Below are 18,322 nucleotides of genomic sequence, written 5' to 3' on the forward strand. Positions count from 1 at the left end.
AAAATGGCATTTTTTATCTTTAATCTGTGTTAATGTTCAGCCATCTCTCTGCCAAACCATCACAATCCCCTTTAAGGTTTCTGTTTGCATGAGCATGAAAACTTAAACCAGTAGGATCTGTCTGTAAGGCTGGAGCCTTCAAAATCCTGTATAGGTTCATTTGGGATTGAGGTTTAAATAACTATAATGAGAAAAAAAAATACCCTGTATTTTCTCTGTAATAGACATATAACAAAAAACCAAACTAGATCCCTCAGACAGATGTAATTGTGTAACTTGCAGTAGACAGGTAGGATGCTGAGTTACACAGGAGATTTTATTCATGAGTAATATATGCATCAGTGGCCATGTCTATACAAGTGGTGGATTGCACAGCTGTTACTGCAGTCATTTAGTACTTGCATAAGTGTCTCCTCACAGGTTTTTTTCGATGCTACTGCACAGTACTGTTTCTGCACAGTTAGTGCCTGGCAATGCTACTGCAAGGTCTACATGTTCATTACTGTGCCGTAATTCTGGCACATTCAGTTTAATACCTGTAATTCCAGGTACTAACTCAATGCACTGTCATTGGCGCTACTGCGCATTAGCGCCGACACAATTTTTTGGGACACTAATGCATAATAAACTAATTTTACTGAGCAATACCTCATTAGTATGAGTGTTGCCTGCTGTGTTAATGTGCTGTAGAATTAGTCTAGTGTGCCACCTGCCCTTGTGATAGGGTATGTCATCGTGACAAACTTTTTCATCCCATTGTAACTCCTTCTACGGGTTTTGTAGTGGTCTATCTCCTTCATCACTCAGCCTTTTAGTCCAAACCTTAACAAGTTCCGTATGTGCTTGAATTTCCAAATGAAATAATTTCCTGCACAATTTTGGTCCCAAATATCATATCTCCTTTTCCTCTTGGGTTCCTATTCTTCCCAAAATAACACAACTCAGGGCTTTTTCCTCAAACCCCCAACAGTCTGAATCAAAAACCCAAACAAGTAAAACTTAGCTAAACATCTGCCTGTTCACAGCTTGAATTTCTAGTCCTTCCCTGAACTCCTCCAGCTCAGGCAGAAGGTAGAGTAGATTCATAGAGATATGTAGCATATGCTTTTATCAGGCTAAGCACATATTATCAGATACTGTGAAAGGACATGCGCAGAGCAGTGTATAACATGGAGAGGCTGAATACAAAAGACAGGGAAGGCAGGGAGAAGAGAGACAAGAGGGAGAATAGTGCTAGGAGAGGCCAATAAGTAACACACCCATAGGAACAAAGGGGTCACAAAAAACTGACCGAGATAATGGGGGAAAAATCCTAGTTCCTATTTAGTCTACACTTAACGCAGCCCAGCCTGTGAATGATTTCGTGTTCTGCAGCTTCCTGTTCAAGTTTCTATTTAAAGTTTTGCTGCATCCTCTACCTCCCTATTCCTTTTTCAGGATGTCAGCCTATTAAGTTACCTCTTTGGACTTTGTTCTTTTGGTGAACATGAAAGAGAGCTCCATACTAATCTTCTCTCAGTTGAACTGCTTCTCCCCAGCTCAGGAGTTTCCCACCCCAAGCTTTCCCAGACCCTTTTTGAAGGAAACTTTTTTTTTCTGCAAGTGTGTCTTCTTTAATTCAGTTATCTATTATCTCATTAACACTGTCTTTGTCAGTGTTGTGTTTATGCAGTGCATCACAGATAAGTTAACGACCAGAAACAGGCACCCAGTATTTGTCCCTGCCCAAGCTATATGCCTCCAAGCTTGATTAGCAGAGTTTGCTTGGTTTTGTTTTATTCTAAAGTTTCTCACAGTAAAAATGGCCCATGTGTGATACTAATAGTCAAAAACTGAAAATCCTTGCTTAGCATATTTGCACAAGACCTGGAGAGAAGCTACAAATATGCATAAATGCCAAGGATGGCATAATTTACACTACCATAGCAGTAGGTATTCTTCAGGAGCCATTGTCACCATCTCTTTTAGTCATTTATGCTATCAGAGAGATGTAAATGGGTTTAACTGTAAGTGAGAGTAAAGCCCACCACCTAAAATGTCTGTTTGACTTATTAGCAAAGGAAATGTTTGAAAAAGAATTAATTAAAATGTGAGGGAGACTTAAAGGTTGTTGGTTGTAGCCGTGTTGGTCTAAAAGACTTAGAAGCACACCAGTCAGTGCTTGGCAGGTTTGTAAAGTACGGTTGTAAGAGCATAAGACAAGTTACTTCTCTTGTAATCAGGTATTAAAAACGTTGTCCTCCAGTCACCTTAGCAAAGCAGCAAGGACTTACAGCTTTGCTGCACACACTGGTGACAGGGGCTATCAGTCTCTGTAAATAGTAGAGCTGGCTATGATTTCCAATTCAGATTTTCTGAGGACAGTTCCTGCTTTCTGGTATATGCCGTGCCCCTGCGGACAGGCAGGCACTGCGTGTATTGAAGCCTGAATAGCTGTCTATTTTTGTTGTTGCTAAATTTTTAACTTAAGATTCCCAGTCTGGTTACCTCTCTATGAGGTTCTAGTCACCCTCCAGTAATTTTCATTAAATTATAGTAACTGCAACTTTACAGAGCATAACATTTCCCTGTAGCGTAAGTCTTTTAGCTGTGATCCGAGGAAATTTGTCATTATGGCCATAAATATACTGTAAAAAGGGCATCCAATTCAACCTCTTTACAAAAAATCTTCTGTGAGCGCTGCCCTTTTGCTTCTCTGAAAGGATGAAAGGATGACCCTAACTTCTATTTCTTTGAATTAGTTAGTGAGTCTTGACAACTAAAGCAATTTCTGTGCCTTCTACTTTATATATCATCATTAACATGTTAATATGGTTCAGTCAGAATCCAATCTTGCTATCTTTTATAGTTTTTGCTGCTCTTGTTTTGTTATTTGTATATAAATTATGCTTGTGGAAGAGAAAATGCAGATTGATTTTTTGTCCCTTAGCTTTACGTGAACCTGAAGTGCTGAGACAGGCAAAACATGTTTCCATTACTTAACTAAGCAAACAACAGAATATAAATCATAAAGGCAGCTGGACCAAGGTGTCTTTTCCATAAAGTGACAGCTATCTCATGAAGGACAATTTAATGGGCAACTGGCAATGACATTTCTAAAAAAACCTGATAATCTCAAAGGGTTATGCAAAAAGTGAAGCTTGCAAAAGGTGTCCAGTCTCACAAGAACTGAGAAAAGGAAATTGCCAAAAGGTTCTGTACATCTTTAATGATTTGTCTTGATACTTTTAAATGAAAGTTTCTCTATTTAGCATATTTGCATTGACTAGCACATCGGAGGAATGTTTCTCATTGTCATTAGTGATGTTCATGTTTATAGTGTGGTTCCATTGCCCCTTTGATCATGCTTAAACATGCTTCATACGTGTTCTTTTGATGGATGCTGTTGTTTAAACACATGTCTACATTGATTGTTTGATTCTTGAAAACAGCGAATCCATGTAAAACCATTTAAACAAAAAGGACATCTTCAATCCTTTTTACTGAAAACTTTCTTCTGCTCTTTATAGCCAATGAAAATACTGCTTTCTGGAAAAGAACATGGTACACAGGGTTTTTATGACTGTTCACAATAATAAAAGATCTATACATGTCTTAGTAATTGTAGGCATATCTTTAGTCATATAAAACTAGTAATTATATATGAAGAGTTGAATCAGTCATAATAATCCATAGTAGCCTGCAGATCATTATCATTTAATCTACATTATCATTTAATTTCCACTTCTGACCGACTAGATGTACTCTTACATTATCCTAACCAAGATTTTTCTGTTGACTTCCTAAGGGTGCCTGTAGATGTGCGAGACATCTGCTCCAACTCGCTGTAATTATAGCGTGTCAGAGCAGACTCAACGGAGTTTACAGGAGCCATGCTAGTTAGCATGCTAGTTAGCATGCTCCAGCAGCCTCAGTGCCTCGTGTATTTAGCATCCCCATGCTTCAAAATGGTGGCAGGGATGCTTTACTAAGCCCACAACCCACAACCTAGGAAAGTCAGAGATCAGTGGACTGGGTGGGACTATGGGAGGAGGATAGTAGGTCCCAGAGAGGCACATGAAGCTTGAGCCTACCAGGGGGCAGTGTGCAAGCAGCAGTGCAGCCCAAGAGGGGCAGAGACTAGGGCCTGGGGCCCAGCAGCCCAAGAGGGGTGGAGACTGAGAAGGGCAGAGAGGTGAAGCATGAAATGAGACTGGGGCTCACCAAAAAACGATTGGCAACACCTGCCAGCCATGGGCACAGCTGTAGTGAAGGTGGGTGGCAGTGAATAACCCGTAAGGCAATGGTTGTCCTGGGGCACATATGGGCCAGGAGGGTCCACCTAACAGGAAGGATTGCTTGGGGGCAGCAGATCCAAGAGAGTGGGACCTGCTGGCAGGAAGATAGATCAAGGCTTGCTCTAAGACCTATGAGCAGTCTCCTTTTCTACATCTCTTAAGACCATCAGAGTGTGGTAGGTGAAAGAAAAAGGAGGATACCTCAGAGACAGAGTAGGGCAGGAACCGTTTGGCCACCAGGGGGGCATCACAGCCACCCATGGGGCACAGCTGTGCTACAGACATTTTTTTTTCTTTTTTAATTATTTATTCTGTTTGTGTCAAGTTTTCCTACTGTAAAGCCAGACTCCCTAGGGAGGAAGAGAGAAAATTATAATACATTCAGAAATTCATAAATATTTAAAAAGGAGCACCTTAGGTAACCCTTTTTCACATGAGCAGCACCACTGACTTCAGCAGGCCTACTCATGGGGGTGGCACAATCCAGGGCAAAGCTAGTTTTTTGATGCATGATAAAACACTGATGTATTTTGGAATTTAATATTTCATGGCCAGCCAAATCTGTAAGAACAAATCATCTGACTGTTAGAAATGGTTTCCCCTTGATTCTTAATACTATAAAGCTGCTATTTGAAGCCCTTGTGGATCATAAATAGGATACTTGATCTTAAACATGCCACTGGTGTGGGACCGAATAATATCCATATTGGATCTTGGGCCACTGTAATTTGGGGAGTGGGAGAAAAAGGGAAGAGTAGCACATTTGTAGTGTATATGCGTGTTTAAATATATTATACCTGTTAAAAGTTCCTCGATGATCTGGAATATTAGAATTAGTCCTGGAAGGGCTGCATTTTTCAGTCAAGTGCAGATAAAATGGTCCAAGATGCTTGGTTCTACAATTTATCACGTGGCTATCACCATAGCTGACATACTTGGTTTGTATGTGTTCATCCCTGCCTGAGTGTGCATACATAAATATAGATGCATCACTTATTCATACACATAATTGCTGCATAATATTTAATCTATCCTTGCTTTTAGGAACATCCTTGATAAAGCAACAGACTTACTACTCAGACCAGGGTGAATCAGCAAGCTGGTCTATACCAAGCGATGTAGAGATATCCATGCTAGGTCTGCTGTGTCTCCATAGCACGGATACCAGGCAAAGTTAGTAGTTCAGACTGCAAAGCGGTATAACAGTATTATTGCAGTGCTGTGCCTCAAGCAGTAGGGCTACTTAACCCAGATAATGTTCTTCAATACTAGAATTAGTTCAGGTAACAAGACAAAGTTATTAATGTGATATCTTTTATTACACCAACTGAATAGTTGGAAAAAAATGTTCTCTGCAAGATTTCAGGCATAGGCGTGCTTCTTCAGGCACAGGGAGAGTGCACTACAGTGCGGGAACTAATTGAGGTATCGCTACACAGCACTGCCATGCACTGTGTATACATACTCATTATGACTATGATTATATGGTAATATACATATATGTAAAATATTATGTAAAATACATAATAATACTTAGTACATTAAGAAGACACTGTTATACCTGATACTCCAAACAGCTTATAATTTCATATCAGAATAGGACTGTGGGTAGTTAACTATAGTTCAAAGTCAGTTATCCCAGCAGGATGTAAAACACTTTAAGGAGAATAGCAGGGTGCTAATTCTGTTTGACATGCCTCCTTTGTCCTGAAGATGGTGAAAAATTGAGTTAAAATGTAATAGAAGGCCAGATCATCCACAAATGGGAACTGCTTGTATTTATTTGCAGGATCTGACCCTATTTCCCAATATCTTTGATTGTGGTTTTTTGCTTCTTTTATCATGTGTATTACTTTGCCCCATATGCTGTGCTGAATTTCTGAAATACCCATATCCAGCACTGCTATTTACTGGAGGTATAAGCTGCAAGTGAGCATGTATGGTATATGCCCTATCCAGGCAAGTAGGTTCAAAGAGCAAACACTTATTATAGTGGGGGGTGAGGGCGGGAGGAGGAGGAAATGGAGGTGGGCAGGAGCATCAAAGATTAATGCTTGAGGCTTGGCAGCTTGTGTTTTTTTTTTTTTTTCCCAATTCTTTCTTTCTTTCCCTTCATTTTTTCTCTTTTTTAGTATTTGTATTTACTTCCTAAAGTAGAATTACAAGATATGAGATGAAGGTAAATAACTCTCATGTATTACTGAGAGGGGCTGTCTAAAAATACAGTACATTTCTAGTTGCTTAATTGATGTAAAAAATGGTTCATGGGACGTAAGACCAGTGATGGATTTCTAATCATATAAATAAGACAAAAGATTTAACTCACTGTGTACTGACATGTACACTGGCATTTTCTTTTCAGATCCCAGGTTTATTAGTGCCCACTTAATACCTGAGAGTGACAACCCAGAAGATGACAAAATCTATTTCTTTTTCCGGGAAAATGCAATTGATGGGGAGCACTCTGGAAAAGCCACCCATGCCAGAATTGGGCAGATCTGTAAGGTAAAATAATGACAAATTGAGTGAGATTGAATACCCTTATTTTACGTTGTGAGAGTGGTATAACTAACTGCTTTTTCTTTCGGTAAATTATTCTGTATTAGTACTGGCAGTGTAGTGAAGCTGAGGTCTTTCATCGTTTCATATAAACATAGGAGACAAGTAGAGGTTAAGGGTTGAATACTGATCTGTTTGGAGAAGCAGCACAAGCTTATGATGCATTGTCCCAAAATTAGCAGAACTGCTTGACTTCTAAAAAAGTATCTGCAAGAAATACGGCACTTCCTGCTTCCAAATAGGCTAGAACTTTAGGAATTTTCCTACGTATTTTGATACATTGCAGTTCCCATATAAGATAAAACCCTTAGGCTAAGTGCAGACATTTGGGGGGTTAGGTGGTGGTTAAATCACATTAAAAATGGCCACCCAATCTAAGGTAAGTTCCAGTGAGCGGGGCTGGGGAATTGCTGCTGGGGGGCAGGGAAGTAGGCTTGGGGGTAGGTGGGGGCGGGATTCGGGGTTGTTCACGTGAGGATGAGGAGGAGGCAAGCAGGATCCATGGGAGTGATAGGGGCATAGGCAGCAGCCGCAGGACAGACTGGGAGGATCGGAAGGGCGGGGAGGCAGGCAGCATCTGTGGGGGGCTGCTGGGGTCCTAGGGTTTAGTGAGATCAGGGGGGTTACAGGGTTCACAGGGGACATTGGAAAGAGGACTAGGGGCTGTTTTTAGTGCTCCCCCCACCCCCTCTCCCAGCAAGCCTACCCCCCTCATCCCTTCACTGATACTTCCTTGGCTACTGGCAGCAGTGAACACCGATGAAAGCACCCACAGTGGCTTTCAGGATGGGTAGTTCAGTGTGAGGCTGGTTTCTTGGTGGGAGAGCAGGGGCCAAGGGGGCTAAAAATAGCCTGTTGCCAAGAAGGCAAGTAGGAAAAGTGCAGCCCAAGGCTGGGGCCAGCAGCTGGGCTTTCCCAGCCCTGGGGCTGCACAGGTTTGATGCAGTGAACTAACTTAGATTAAGTTTGAGTGTGCATCAATCCAGGTCTATTTTAGACTTGGTACTGTCATTTTTAGGCCAGTCTATTTGTGCAGAACTTCTATAAAGTTATGGATTTAGATTGATTTCCAATCACTGAGACCGGGTCTCAGTGTAAGGTCTGCATCTGGGTGAAATAAGTTGGTTCAGGTGACCATTTTTAACCTGATCCAACCACCCCCTTACCTCCCTGAATGTCTGCACTTAGCCTTAAAGGTAGAGTCAAATAATTGTTTAGGCTAAATTGAAGAAATGGGCAAGGATTCAGCAAGCTCTTAATGATTGCAAATGGGTTCATTCATCCCTACTGTCAAATTCATTTTTTTTTTTTCTGAGAGCCTTTTAAAAGATTTTTATGAATTAAGTGATATCCATGAAAATTGGTAGTCTTGGTAAACACAATGTTTAAGATAAGAGTTTCACATTACTCTTTGGTTCAAAGTCATTATCCCTTAAAATCAAGAACCTGGAGTTTGAAAAATTATACACTCACCTTCACAGGGTCTTTAGTCTGCTGCTCTTCCCATCCCTGCAATTATGCCACCACCCTGCCACCTCTTCTACTTTGATCTACTGAAACATATGGGTCTGCTTTGCTTATTTTAAGTAAAGAATAATTAACTGTTTAACCCATATTAATGTTGGGTAGGGTGAAGTCTTGCATGGAAACCTGAAGAACAAAAGCTCCAAATCAAGTACGCTAATATTAGTCTGTCCAGATTTCTCTCTCTCTCTTTCACGGTTAGGGTGTTTTAGGAATCATTTTTGCAAATGATATCAAATGCATAATGATATCAAATACATTCACTACGGTTAATTGAAGCATCTATGTGTTGATAAAACAAGTGTCTTTACCGTGCATAAAACAGTTGATTATGTGATATTTAAGTAAATTCTTACTCATTAGTCCCCCCCCCAAGATATTCAACTGACTTTTAAAACAGGGGTATTTCCAAAAGCTAATGCAGAATATTTCCTCTATTAGAATGACTTTGGTGGACACAGAAGCCTTGTTAATAAATGGACAACTTTCCTTAAAGCACGCCTTATTTGCTCTGTGCCAGGGCCGAATGGCATTGATACTCATTTTGACGAACTCCGTAAGTAGTTAAAATCCTTCTGATCACAGAGCCATTATCTAGTAGCTGCACTACTGAAATGACCGTGTTCTTACTGTTTTTCTTTTTTTTGTTGTTTTTATTACAGAGGATGTGTTTCTAATGAACTCAAAGGACCCTAAAAATCCAATAGTCTACGGCGTGTTTACAACTTCCAGGTACAGAATGTATCATTTTACTTGTATGGGAACCTGCGTGGCTGGTAGCTTTAAAGAGCTCCCTTTGTTAAAATGTTCTTAAGAAGCACAGCATTTTCTTAACCTTTGAACTGCTAGGAGTCAGTGGAAGTAAGAGGTAATGAATTAAGTTTCTTTTCTTATGAGCAATGTACATCATCGCCCTAAAGCAAGTGGCCACACAGTTTGAAAGAATGTGTCAGCTTCTCAGCCTACTTCTGTTATAGCACTGGCTTTAAATATCAAGGTAAAGTGCTGAAGTCCTTCCTGAGTAGACCTAGTAAAATAATACAAACTCCTTGCCCGCAACCCACTCCCCAGTTTTGGGGAGGAGAAAGAGGGGAAAATGGTCACCAAAATTCAGAATAATTTAGAATTGTTATTTGAATTTGAAATGACCATTTAGTAAGAAGCTAAAAACAGCAACACATGTTGACATTTGGAAAATGTAATAATTTCCAAACATCCCCTACCTTTATCATCTACATCCTTGGTGCAACTACCTTATTTTATATCACTGTTGCCTGAGGAAAGATTGCTGAATATGCCTCTGTGAGAATGGATACCAATGGCCTGGAAAGTTGGCACATTATTTTCATTGTGATATCACTTTTTGATGATCACATGAGACAGAAGAGTTATCAAGGTTCACATGGCATTTACTGTCCTTGCAACAAACCTGGAAAAAGCCACAGCCTTGCAATTGCAGTGTACATTGTCCAAAAACAACCCAATAATCAGGAGGAATATGAAAACCATTCTGTAAACCAAAGAAGGGGTTACAGAGCCTTTCACATGAAGGCCACTATTATGAAACATGTGTGTTATCTCTTCTTCTCTTCTATGCACCAGTAGATTACATTATAGAAATGATGCTTTAAGTTGTTTTTTTTGTCCTTCCTCCTTTTTTAAAGTAGTTCTTTTATAAAACCAGAGCTGAAAGTCTGAAAACACCGTCTCCAATAAAGAGTCTCTTTTTCATAGCAAACACTTCCTACCCTAAGATTATCCCTACTGAACTTCACTCCAGTGGAGTTTTTGACCCTATATAAACAGCTGTAGAATAGCAAGCCATTCAGTTTAGAAAACATCTAAGAGATTTGTATCAGTTCAACTGAACTTTCCCAGGGAATGGGTAGGGGATTTCTGAGAAAGCATGTCAGTTTTGAAAATCAATATGTGTAATACACATTAAAAAGCAACAAGCCATTACTCCCACAGCTGTTCTGTGATTAAATTGACAGATAATGTGAAGAAACTGATTTTTCTTTCCCCCCCTCTCATTTTAGTAACATCTTCAAGGGGTCGGCAGTGTGTATGTACAGCATGACTGATGTGAGAAGGGTGTTTCTGGGTCCCTATGCTCACAGAGATGGCCCCAACTACCAGTGGGTTCCTTATCAAGGACGAGTGCCATACCCACGGCCAGGAACTGTAAGTGTACACAGTGATCAGATGCTGTAAAAGGAGAAATACAGTGAAAAATGGTTTAATGCACTGCATATGCATTTGTATTACAGAAGAAGCTGAAAGAGAGAGACAGGCAGGCTAATGAAGAAGAAACCTGGCAGTAACTTTAGGTTCAGAATTTACTGCTTCTGTTTCTAATATGCAGCTGCAGTATGAGTGTGCTTAACTTGCACACTTTATTCAGACACTGTTTGTATCAATTTCCATAAAAGTTTGACTGAGTAAAGTCCCAAGCAAGTGTGGGATTTGTTGAGTGTCTGTCTGGCTCTTAAGGAATAATACAGCTGTTCCCTCCTCGAACAGCATTTATATTTAGTGCATTAAGCTAACCATTTCTGCAGTAGATGGAAGAGTGACTGGAATAATTACCAACTCCCACAGGCATTTTTTTTAAACCATGTTTCTACCTGTCTGTCTCTTTCTAATGTATCATTCACTATGGTATCAAGGCAACAGACAGTAAGAAGCATTAGAAATAGAGGTATATCCAAACTCCTGTTCCTTCCTGGAGATTAGGCGTTTGACTCAGGGCTACACATTAGACACCTGTGCTATCTCAGGACCCAGAAAACCCAGTGGATAGTCAGTTAACTCATAGTGACAGTGGCAATCATTTCAGTGAGAAGCACAGCCCTCATGGGACTTTCACTGTGAATATGGGCCCTGGTAAAGATGACTCCCCACCCCAAACTTCGTTGTATAATAGCTTAGTAGTTAGTGTGTTTGCCCAGAGAGTTAGTGACATGGGTTCTAGGCCCTTTTCAGCATGTGGGTACCCAAACTCACATCTTGCACTAACCACCAGTCCTAGGGCAGACTAGATGAGGGCAAACTCTACCACTTATGGTAAAGCTGGGACATTGGGAAGCCAAGAGCATAAGCTTCATCAAGTCAGAATATTGCCAGGACTGCTTATACCTTTACATTACATTACATTACATTTACATTGGTTAAAAACTAGTAATTATCTTGGCAACAGAGAGCAGAGCTCCATGGGGTGTGCTGGAATCACCGTGCTAGACAATTGTGCTCCATCCTATTTGTTCTTCTGGCTCAATGGATCTCAATGGATCTTGAAGGCTGGATAGGCATCTGGCTGGGGTCATCTAGACCCAGCACTCTTTCCTGCCTATGCAGGGGGTTGGACTTGATGAACTGTTGAGGTCCCTTCCAACCCTAGCATCTATGAATCTTTGGATGCCTAAAGGTAGTCATATAAGGTTGAACTGGATTGCTGCAAGAAGGATTTGCCTCTAAAAGTAGCAAAGAAGTATAGTTCAGGGAAGAAACCAATAGCAGCCTATGGACCTTATAAATAACATATTGTCCTTTTCTGTTCTTCAGGCTACAAACTAGTCTTTGAAGTCTGGTCTCAAAACTGGCTTCCATAGTAAATGTGTGATACCATTGTTAGGCAACATAGATGACTGGCCAAACATAAAGTACTTCCTAACTAAAAGAAAAGCACGTTTCTCCAGTGCCTGAATTGTGCAGTTCTTCTCCTTCCATAGAACCGATTGCAGAGGAGATTGCTAAATTTCCCAGAGTTAAAACACAAGCTCTGCAGTTTTAGAGGGATTTGCTCTTGGTCAGAGACTTTTTTGTACTTTCCTTTGAAATTTAAATCACCAGATGATGCCAAGTTCTATACGTCTGAGATGAGCTATGAAGCCTCTGTATCTCTAGCTGCCTAGGCAGTAAAGCGGAAGAGGAAGGGGTGTACCTTGTAATGACTGGGTAACCATGGAAACACCATTCTTATAAAGAATCAGATTAATTCCTTATGTAACTCATGCCATCTCCATCTGAGCGTGGTAGGCTTTTTAATGAGTTGTTTTTCATTAACCTGTCTTTTGAAATTCTGTTGAGTCCCAGGATTAATTAAACCATTTTTAATTGGAATGAATATGCATGCATTAATCAATGGATTGATTAATTACAATTTAATTAATTCTTTCACACTTTCACATGTATGTATGTGTGTGTATATATATATATATATATATATATATATATCTAATGTGTACAAATATATGCACATATGTATATATATTTTCACAGTATGTTTTTTTCGTTTTGTACACATGTATGCACATAAACATATTTTGCAATAGGACAAAATAAAAAGTCAGATACAGCTGTGCAGATATATTGTGCTGAAAACTTGATCCATTGTCACCATGTTGCTTGTGCAAGAGTGGTGGAGATGAGCACTGAGCAGAGCTACCAGATGTCACTAAAATCCTAATGAACCCTTCCAAATATTTCTCTGCCTTCAGCAATTATGCAAATATCAACAGCGTAACATATGATCTCCTCCCAGTCTTTCATATAGACTGGGGTGTCAAACTCTGCTCTGGGCCTGTGCTGCTCATGGCGGCTGCTCTGCCACTCTAGGACATGAGCAGGAACGGGTGCCCCGTGCAGCTTGCAAGGCCATCCGGCACTCCTCACATGCTATTTGTGGGTTAGTCTGGGACCCCAGGGCTGCACGGGGACCCAATGATGTGGCTCTAAGAGGTGGATCTGTCCTATGGGCTGTATGTTTGACACTTCTGTAGGCTACCCGATCACAACTCTGTGAAACAGGGAAGTGCTTTTTTTTTCTCCCCAGTGGGGAATTTAGACACAAAAAAGCTAAGTACTTACCCAAGCTCGCAAAGGGAAATTTGTTGCATAGCAGGACAACAATCCCCCAAGTGCTAGTCTGATATTGTAACCACTGCAGCATTTTCTTCACTAGAAAAAATATGACGTAAGTGTTAAATAGGCTTTGTACAGGCTCTCTCCTCAGCGTAGATCACAACTGAAGAATTAGAGTTTTATAAAACTACAGTTACATTTAGACATGCTACTAAACACAAAGCTGCTCAGATTTCATTGCATTTTTTCCACATCAACAGTTTTGAAACATAATTCCTGTACTTGTAGGCACTGAAATAACACTCATATTAATAGGGCAGAATTTGGATTTAAAATGAAAAATGATTCATGCTTGAAAAGAGATTTCTGTTTTAGTTGTGATAAATTTGATTTATTTTCAACAGCTTTTGCAGATTTGTTGAGGGTGAAGAGGAAAGATCTTGAAGGTTTTCAGGTGTTAGATTTGTGGCTTCCCCATTCAGGAACGGTGCAAGTGATGGCAATAAGCAAAACCATTATTCCTTCCCTGAAGAATAACACAGCTTAGGTATTTGAGAAATTTCATAGGTAAGGTGCCAACAAAGCCCTTGAGCATCTGGTGGCTTGCCCAGTCCTAGTAAACTGAAGGAAAATGAATGAGTTCATGGAGTATTCAGTACTCCCTGTAAATAGGTCTGTATCCGCACTAATACTACTGCGTTGAGGGCTCTCAAGTTCCACAAAGTTGCTCTTATGAACTTTTCTGTCTTTGGTTAGTAAATCAAACTCAAAATCCCAGTTGTTTTCTTTACCTTGGGTTACGCCCATTCTTTCTTCGTCATTCTGGAGCATGCAGAACTCCGGCTGAAATTCATGGCAAACAAGATATTCGCCACCCTGTTACATTGGACTCTCTTTCAGGTTGGTCAGGGATGAGTCCTAGCCTACTTTTCTTAACTGAACACAAGCACTGACCAGCTGACATTAAATGACAGGAAACTGAGAATGATGGCAAGGCTTCCTTTTGCTTCAGGCAGATTAGACACAGGCCTCACTCCACTAAATCACATAGATAAACTTAATGTAAGTATTTCAGTAGTGTTATGAACATCAGTGGAGTTACTCCATTGCATAAAGCTAAGCAAATGCAGACTTACTTTTCTTGACTGGGTCCTATGTGCCTGAGCCTGGTCCCACCTAAGTCGAAACAAGCCTTGCCATTGCTTGAAAGGGTAAGTTGCCATTAACATGGACTCAAGAGGTATGAGGCCGTTTCATTAGATGCATTGTTGTTATGAACTCTTTCCAAATATTTTCAGCAAAAGCACACAGAAAAACACTGTACCTTCCTGTCCACCTCACCTTTAGTATGCACCCAGAGCACAGAGCCAGCTAGATCACAGAGTGCTAAGGGATTGATTCTTGCCTTATTTTTAATCCTCTAGTCTCCATGTCACTGTCTAAGCTCTGAGATCAGATTTCTCTTTCAAATGCTCATTATTATAGAGATACAACTGGCTTTTTATGAACTTTCTGCCTAAAATGTACTGTCCTGGCCAACGCTGCGGCTAACAGGCTCCTTTGCTTGAAAATGGGTGGAAAGCACACACAAAAAGATCAAAACACAGCTGAAATGTACTCATTTACAAATTAGAATGAATATTCATAGATTTTGGCTGTGTTTGCCCAGATGCAATTACCAATATTCAGTACTTGTATAGCATTTTTCTATTAAAATCACTTTAAATACATTTTCTAATTCATTGATATCTAATTAATCTGAGTAATCAGTAATACATACTAGTTGGAATATTACTTGGGATCTAAAGCAGATTCTGGAACTGAACGATAGAATTTTTAAACATAAAATTTCAAATTGATTTCCACATTGCTAAAGGTTTTCAAAGATTTCTGGTCATTGTTGGTGTATCTTTCTAGTGATCAATATTAAAGCAGAAATATATCATTGTAATAATAAGAAGGGCTAGAATATAGAGACAGTAAGAATGTTCTTATGCTGATTATTCCAGTAATTATGTTTAATCATTAAGTCTTTATTAGTATGTTAGGCTGTAATAGAAGGGAATTTCCTAAAATTTCCTTACTTGAAAAAGTGAAATCCTATACTTCACATAGCCATACATCCCAATACATCTGCTCCATATAACACATCCTCTTTTGACAGCATTGATTTTTTTAATTTCATTTCTGATGAATTATTAATACCCTGGATCAAGGTGATTGCAAAGACAATTGATTTCTCTATTAAGCCTCCTAGATGCTTTGGATTCCTGTTTAATTACATTTTGTCATCTAGGTTTTTGCTTTAAGTGCTGGATGTTTTACAGGTATAAATAAAAGACAAGTTACCCAGGGCATTTTGGTATCATTTTAGCACCTAATAGGTATTTGTGTGTTGGGATCAAATACAGTAAACACAAGCACCACAACATGTCTCTCATACGTTTTACATTTGAACTGAATATTTTCTGTCTAAGGGTTTGCTGTCAGGAGAGTTGAAGTCCTCAGCTTTCATATGTGACTTTGGATGAGCTGTTTACCATTTTCATTGTGTCTCAGTTTTCTCATCTGTAACATGGCGCTAAAAATAATTCTCCACTTTACAGAAGCAGGCCAAAATCTCTAATGTTCATGAAAATACTCTGAAATTCTGAGCAGAAAAGAATTTAGGTGAGAGCGTGAGCTATTTAGTCCCTGGTACTTAAGTTTACTGACCCAATAGGATTTTGAGTTGCTGGGGCAATGCTTCTGGGTGTCAGTCACAGCTTTGCCTACTGCCTCCCCGATTCTTTCTTCCCTTTTCCCAGTTTCCTCAGAGAGCACTGCCTCTGCCACTCCTGTGCTTTGTATGCAATCAAGACGCAAGATAGCTTAGCCTTAAACAAGATGACTCGAGGAAATCTCACCCGGTGTAACTGTAAGGACTAGAGACAACCTACTCCTAAACAGGAAGTTGTATCCCTTCAACTATTAAACTGCTTGCTATAAGTAGGGATAGAGGCAACTAGTCTGAATTCACATACATCACCTTATTCACCACTCCAGGCTATGGAGTTTGTATGATAATTTGGCACAACAGGTTATGAATTTGGCACAACAGGTTATGAATTATCAGGACTATGTGTCTGTGTCCAGATAATCAAGAGTTGGAAGAGTTGGAGTTTCACTCTCAGTTCCATAGAGCTTGATCCAAAGTGAATGGGCTTTGGCTAAGGCTTTGTTGTATAGATAACTGCGTGCTTTTATCTTTGGTCTTTTGTGCAATTATTTTAGCATCCATTTGCTCATAATATTCCTAATTGAAAAGACAATATTATTTAATAAAGTACTGAAAATTAATTACTATATTTACCAAATCCAAGATGCCCCAGAATCTAAGCTGACCTCTCAATAATTAGATTCTATATATGGATAGTTTATACATTTGTTATAATTTTCCATGTATAGAATTGAATTATTGGAAGGTCATCTTAAACTTGTTCTTCCCCTCAACTGCTGTGGTGGGAAAAGCAGTGTCAGGGAAGCAGGTGCTGGGGTAGTCAGTGGGGGGGTAGGTGGCTTGGGGAATAAAGCAGCTTGTCCCCTCCCACTTGCCCCCTTCCCACCCCTTGTGGTTTCCCCCCCTACCACCCACAGTCTCAGGCTCCCCACTCCTTCTTCCCTCGGACCCACAGTCTCTATCCCTCACCCCCACCACTTATCTTTGCTCCAGCACCAGCAGGCTGCATCCCCACTCCAGCCTCAGCTCTGGGACTTAGCTGAAACTGCCACTGCAACAGGACCAAACTGAGGTTGTGCTCCATGCCTTGGGCTGGAACGGGGGCAGAGACTGCTGGCACCAGAGCACAGGTAAGCGGTGGGGGAGAAGGAGGTCAGAGGCTGCAGTTGGGGGCACAGATGGAGGAAGAGGAGGCAGGAACCTGATGTTGCAGGGGTAGAAATAGGGGGGCAGGCAGGCAGCAGCTGTAGCTCTGGTCCCAACCCCTGGTCAGGGCTGGAGCTGGAGTCACAGCAGCTGCCTGCTGCCTGACCACATCATACTCTGTTCCAAAATGAGAGTTATTTTGTCCCCATATTAAATACAGTATTCACATAGTATAATAATGAAAAAAGATCACATACACACACCATAATATTTATGCCATAATTTATGCTGATTCCAAAGCAAGAATGGAATTTCCAAAGGTCTTTTGATGCCAATATTAACACCTTGTCTGTTTTTGAATGAGTATACCCTGGATTGTGCTTTAATATTAGCGGTAGAGGGGGAGTATGCGTGAAGTGAAAGAACAGCACTCATAGTAAATTTATTCCTCAGTTATTCTCTTTCTTATTCTCAGTGTCCCAGTAAAACATTTGGAGGCTTTGATTCTACGAAAGACCTTCCTGATGAAGTTATCACATTTGCAAGAAGTCATCCAGCTATGTACAACCCTGTGTTCCCTATCAATAACCGCCCTATTATGATCAAAACAGATGTGGATTACCAGTTCACACAGATAGTAGTAGACCGAGTAGATGCAGAGGATGGCCAGTACGATGTGATGTTCATTGGAACAGGTAAGAGCCTTTGAAACTGAATCTTATGTTCTAATTTGGAATAGGGAACACATATTAGATAAGACTTCATCTGTAGTGAAAAGAAGAGAACACGTTGTTGCATGCATAGAGTACCTGTGTAGATATTTTTGAGCGAGGTTCAGCATTGCTTATGTGTGTGCACACATATCTGTGACTGTCTCAGTGTCCTTTATTACTTAATGGTTATAAATTATGGGATTAGGACTCTCAAAATGGGATTAGGACTCTCAAACCCACCATTGACTCACTACCAGAGTCACTGGTGGTTTTGAGAGTTTTGCATTAGATTTGAACTGGACCAGGATTCAACTTAGCTATTGTTGTTATTGGTGCCGGTGATGGTATTCACTTGCCTTTGTTAATAATGGGCCTTTTTTATCTTGATATTTTGCAGAATTTATGTTGAAGTACTTCCTAGGAACTATTCACATAAGTAGTGCCAGCAGGATTTATCCCAGTTCAAAATATTTCTTGTGTTCCCTTTAAATATTTTTACAGTGGGACTATATCTAACCTTC

General features: G+C 40.2%; 1 protein-coding gene across 3 annotated transcripts in view; it reads left to right on the top strand.

The window, feature by feature from the left end:
• Positions 1 to 18,322, top strand: part of SEMA3A (semaphorin 3A) — a 464,022-nt gene that overhangs the window by 409,278 nt on the left and 36,422 nt on the right. For all 3 annotated transcript variants that reach the window (XM_059725813.1, XM_059725814.1, XM_059725815.1), the window contains 5 exons: positions 6,640 to 6,782; positions 8,802 to 8,916; positions 9,023 to 9,092; positions 10,400 to 10,544; positions 17,564 to 17,783. In XM_059725813.1, coding sequence (XP_059581796.1) covers positions 6,640 to 6,782; positions 8,802 to 8,916; positions 9,023 to 9,092; positions 10,400 to 10,544; positions 17,564 to 17,783 — 693 coding nt within the window. The remainder of the gene's footprint in view (positions 1 to 6,639; positions 6,783 to 8,801; positions 8,917 to 9,022; positions 9,093 to 10,399; positions 10,545 to 17,563; positions 17,784 to 18,322) is intronic.

This window comes from Alligator mississippiensis, chromosome 4, assembly GCF_030867095.1.
Source record: "Alligator mississippiensis isolate rAllMis1 chromosome 4, rAllMis1, whole genome shotgun sequence".
NCBI lineage: Eukaryota > Metazoa > Chordata > Crocodylia > Alligatoridae > Alligator > Alligator mississippiensis.